General features: G+C 35.9%; 1 protein-coding gene across 1 annotated transcript in view; it reads left to right on the top strand.

Annotated features, from left to right (window-relative positions):
• LOC306765842 (arf-GAP with dual PH domain-containing protein 1-like) overlaps window positions 1-5,000 on the top strand; it is a 14,374-nt gene that overhangs the window by 7,899 nt on the left and 1,475 nt on the right. The window contains exons 5-9 of the mRNA XM_079253350.1: window positions 2,961-3,073; window positions 3,221-3,367; window positions 3,809-3,892; window positions 4,810-4,872; window positions 4,973-5,000. The exon at window positions 4,973-5,000 is cut by the window's right edge and continues 44 nt beyond it. Of these exons, the coding sequence (XP_079109476.1) occupies window positions 2,961-3,073; window positions 3,221-3,367; window positions 3,809-3,892; window positions 4,810-4,872; window positions 4,973-5,000 (435 nt within the window). The remainder of the gene's footprint in view (window positions 1-2,960; window positions 3,074-3,220; window positions 3,368-3,808; window positions 3,893-4,809; window positions 4,873-4,972) is intronic.

Consider the following 5,000-nt stretch of genomic DNA (forward strand, 5'->3'; position numbering starts at 1 on the left):
ATGCTTTCTCTCAGGTTTTATTGACTGTTTCTCTTGACAACGTCTAGCCAGAAACAGGAAGTGGTGCAAAATAAAGTCTGTTTAACCTCCTTCAGAGAAAGACTGACTAAAAAGATTTTCTCATCAAACATTTCAAAACATCCCCATCTTGCTCTGTAGCTCAGCTGTGGACATTATGGGTGGGCTGTCTCTCCAACTTTTCCACTGAAGTGACATCACATTGCCACTCTGTCTTACTTGCACAGATGTTTCATGTTCACATGCCATGTACGGTGTAATAGCCCACATGATGAGGAGGCAGTTTGTGATGTTCCCTTCTAACCGCAGCTACTAACTTCTTTTTTCTCAGAACTATGTCTTGCATTTGCGTTCAAAATATTAGCAGGCAAGTTATGATGTGTCCTGACTCTGTGCTTTCATCAAATAGTATGATAGAAGGGATTCAAATTTTACTGTTTGAAAAAGTAAAAAAAAAAACTAAATAAAACAAAACTTGTTTCTAAATTTGCACATTAGACAAGTAGGAAGACTTTCCACTTGTCTGAAAAATGTCTCAGATTGAGATTCTTAAGTAAATGCAGAATGTACTGAGAAAAACCAGGTAGAGATGACAACGTCTCGCTGTCAGAGTCTCATGACTGTTGGGTGCAATCTCTGTCAATGGCTTCTTGTGCCATGCAGAGGTTTGGGAACATGTGGCTGTGTCTCAGCAGTTGAGGAAGAATGGCCTTTTTGTTTGCAAGTTTTCTATACGACACTGCTCATAGATTTTAAGAAGAAATGAAAAACTTGTTTTTTTTGGCTTAAACCCAAAACTCGGTTGTTTGACATAGTGACACATGATTTATTAATGAAAATGTTAATCAAATCAAATCAAACTTTATTTCTTGAGCACTTTTCATGCCTCAGGCAACACAAAGTGCTTTACAGGATAAAATCAAGTCAAATAAGGATTAAAACAAACAGTGGATAAAAAGGCATTTAAAAATAATAGACACAAGCTCTTTCCACACACTCACACACACACACACACACACACAAGGACATAGAGCAAAGAACCCCCCCACACCCACCCCCACACACCCACCCACATTCCCTGAAAAACATCATTCCCTGAATACTGTCTCTTTAACTGAATTCTGGTTAATAAAACAACTAAAAAACATTAAGTAAGTGATAAAAATTCTGACTTGGTGCTGATGTGAGGAAACAATATTACTCAACCAAAAGTTTACTCATGTCTGTAGTCTAAATCTTGGTAAATGTTTTGCCCTAGAGTGATTAGAGAAATGTGCAACACTAATCTGTTAAGTTTAGGTGTATTTATGAGAGAAAGCAGACTGGTTTTCATTGCATTTCACTTTTCTCCCCCAGTAAACTTCTTTTTTCTAGGGATATTTTTTTAAAAAAAGAATTACTCATAGGAAAATGTTCATTCAGCTGTTCCTGATGTAGTCAGCTTTAAGAAAATTCCAGTGAAATAAAAACTAAGTATAAAACTGTACACATGTGTCATGTGCATTCATCCGTCATATGTCAGACCTTCTTGAGGGAAGCATCGCTACTATTTTGGTGCTACTAAGCGCCACATGCACTTTGAACTACTTCAAAATTGTTATAACAAATACAAAAAATAAGTAGACGTGTAAAATGACTCTGCAATAATATAAAGTTTAATGCTAATGCTTGCTAGTTGCTATTAATCTACTTCCTTAATTCTAGCATGACTTTCTTACATCAATCATTTAATTGCTTCATGTTTTGCTGGTTGGTGTGATTATATACCCTTTGTATTAATTTGGATGTTGTTTTGCCTTCACTATGTCCAGCGCTGTTTCTGTTAGGCACAGTAGTGTCAGCAAGGCACCCAGGAGCAGATGTTGTGTGTTCACATTAGAGACAGAAACACAGATGAATGTTTGATCTCACATCTTTCAGATAAGGTTAGGAAGCTCTAGACTTGTCCACTGAGCTGAACTATTAAAAGAAAAAAAAAAACCCCAACTACTTAGGTAATTTTCTGGTTATTAATGCCAATGCCTCTGCGTGTGGGTGTGTGTGCATACATGTGTGTCTGCTTCTGGGACGTTCCAGTTTGTAGATGAAGACATCAGTTACAACTGAATTATTTATATCTTTTAAGAGCAGATGTTCTTCCTCTCCCCAACGATGAGGTTTTTAAAAAAGTGACCACAAATGTTAAAAGTGTATGTGCAACCTTTTCTAACCACACACACAAACATGCACACACTGCCACTGGTATTGCACATACTCATTGTAGCTTTCAGTTGCTAGCACTGTTTTGCTTGCATAATAACAGATTTCTGAAGCCTTGGTGTTGCTTAACAGGTTGTAGGACTCTCATGCGGCACAGATTAAGAGGAAAATATGAAGTTTTTTTTTTTCTAAAAACTAAAAAAAGCACGATTTTGCTTTCTAGTTATGAAACTTTGATATATGTGGTAGCTTTTAAAAGTACAAAAACACCAGAAAACATCTAAGCTATACAGATTTTGTTTAAGTTAGTAAGGCTAAGTCAGTATTCTTCATGCCAGAATCTCCAGTCATTGCCACACAATCAGACAGCAGTGAGCCAACATCACTACCAATGTTAAAGTGTTCAAATCAGTGTGTAACCCACCTAATTCACCTAAAGAGTCATAAGGTGATTAAAATAAAATAAAACGAAAATGTACAAATTTACTATTACGAGTTGCTGGCAGCACTCAGCAGATTGATAGCTGAAAAAAATCACCCAAGGAGAACCAGGGAAAATTTCCTTCCCAACATGAACAAGCTGGTCAGTAATGTTTCTAACCTTGAGCTCATGTCTTTATGTCCTTACTAAATGCATATATATTTTCTTCTTGTTGCTATTTGGAGTGGTGTATTCATAAGTTTGATCGAAGTTGTGCTTTCTCTCTTCCTCATCGGGAACCTTGTGACTACTAACCCGGCAGGCTATAGAGAAGGGTTTCTATGGAAACGTGGAAGAGACAATGGACAATACCTCAGCCGAAAATTTATTCTGTCCGAACGCGAGGGCGTGCTGAAATACTTCAACAAGCATGATGTGAGTTCTTTAATAGTTTATATATCTTAGATAATGTTTAACTCGGTTGAGAACAAAATTGTTAAACATTGACTATTCTTCATTTCCTGGAACAAACTAAGAGCATTTTGCAAAGTTAAAGAGTTTAGTGTATTGTCCTCCTTGCAGGCCAGAGAGCCCAAAGCGATCATGAAGATCAATACTGTAAATGCCACTTTCCAGCCAACTAAAATTGGGACTTCTCATGGACTTCAGATAACCTATTTGAAGGACAATAGCACAAGGAACATCTTTGTTTACCATGAGGATGGGAAGGTGAGGTTTGGTGTTTCAAATGGAAGAGAGAGTGAGGGGAAAATGAGTCCATCTAGTGTATAAGGCTGTAATTACAAGTGATTGTAAATGTAATAAGAAAGCATAAAGACTGCAAATTATGTATATCAAGAAGATCTACATACATAACAAAAGTTGCACAGTTCATACTACTGTTTTGTTTTGTCCAAGTCAAATAAACTAAAAATAAAATAATTGTGCAGTTCTTCAGCTGTTCTTATACAATTATTCACCCTTTGTAACAAGAAAAGAATTCAAACAAATTATATGTGCTGAGGGTTTCAGATGGTACTTCTTTAAATTCCTTTAAATAAAACTTTTTAAAATAAAGGGCTATGTGTAGTGCTGGAGAAGAATTAAGAGTGTGGTTATTTGTATTGTTTATTAATCAATTATTTTACTTTCTGATGCCCTTTTATGAAGGAAATTGTGGACTGGTTCCATAGCATCAGAGCAGCCAGATTTCACTATCTCCAGGTGGCTTTTCCTGGAGCTCCAAACTCCGAGGTCAGTATGCATGAATGGACCATATGTATTTGTGCATACATGTGTGTTGGACCTATTTTTCTGTGCTTTGTGGAAGTTCTGTTAACTAAGGAGGAGATGACATTCATTGTTTAGAATATTAAACATAATGTTGATTACAATGTGTCCTCCATCCCATAAAAGCCACTTATTGGGTTTAATTTAAACCTCTTTCAGACATAGTTCAACTGAAGTTTCCTGAAGTTAGTTAGAAAGACACATTAATCTGTTCCTAATTTTATAACTTGGTGCTTCTGTAGGTTCACTTTTCCTGGCCATTGGTTTGGAAATTGAAAAAGTAGTAAATGGTTTTGACTTAAAGACTTTGTCCAAACCAGTACTGGATCTGCTTTAGTGGAAAAAAACAAAGTATGTATCCTGATACAAATGTACTTCAGTAAGTGTAAATTTCATGCCAGATTAGCATTAAAAAGCCACTTTTGTGAGCTTGACCGTTCATGACAAAGTTTCAACCATTGTTAGTCAAAAACAAAAACATTGGCTAGAAATATCAAAGATCTTTAATTTTGTATTAGCACAGATATTTATGTCATTTCTAGTCTGCTAATGATGGTTCCCTGCTTCAACTGATGATGCTGCAAACACATATGAGATATGATTGTTTTATTTCCTTTAACAAAGAATGTGCAAGTGTGACAAGCTGAAAGAGACTAAATAGATCCTTGGTCACCATTTCTATTATTGTCTAGAACAGCAAACAATGCTTAATAATTAGGACCTCATAGAAAAACTGAAAAGAATCAGTTATGGTCTTTAAATTAAATAAAAAAAATAGTTATTGGGATGTGGGTTAAAGGCATAAGAACAAAGTTCTCCAATGACTACATCCTGCCTAGAATAATAAATATGGTTGATTATGATCTGTTTTTGTTGTGTAGTTGCTGCCAAAGCTAACCAGGAACTATATAAAGGAGGGTTACATGGAGAAGACTGGCCCAAAGGTGATTTTTTATTCTTTCTTTTTAAATTTTGTTTACATTTCATAGCAAAATATGTAGGGCAAAACATAAGGCATGAACCCTGTTTGTTTCTGTTCTACAGCACACAGAGGGTTTCAAGAAGAGGTGGT

This window comes from Telmatherina bonti (genome assembly GCF_933228915.1).
Source record: "Telmatherina bonti genome assembly, chromosome: 14".
Taxonomy (NCBI): Eukaryota; Metazoa; Chordata; class Actinopteri; order Atheriniformes; family Telmatherinidae; genus Telmatherina; species Telmatherina bonti.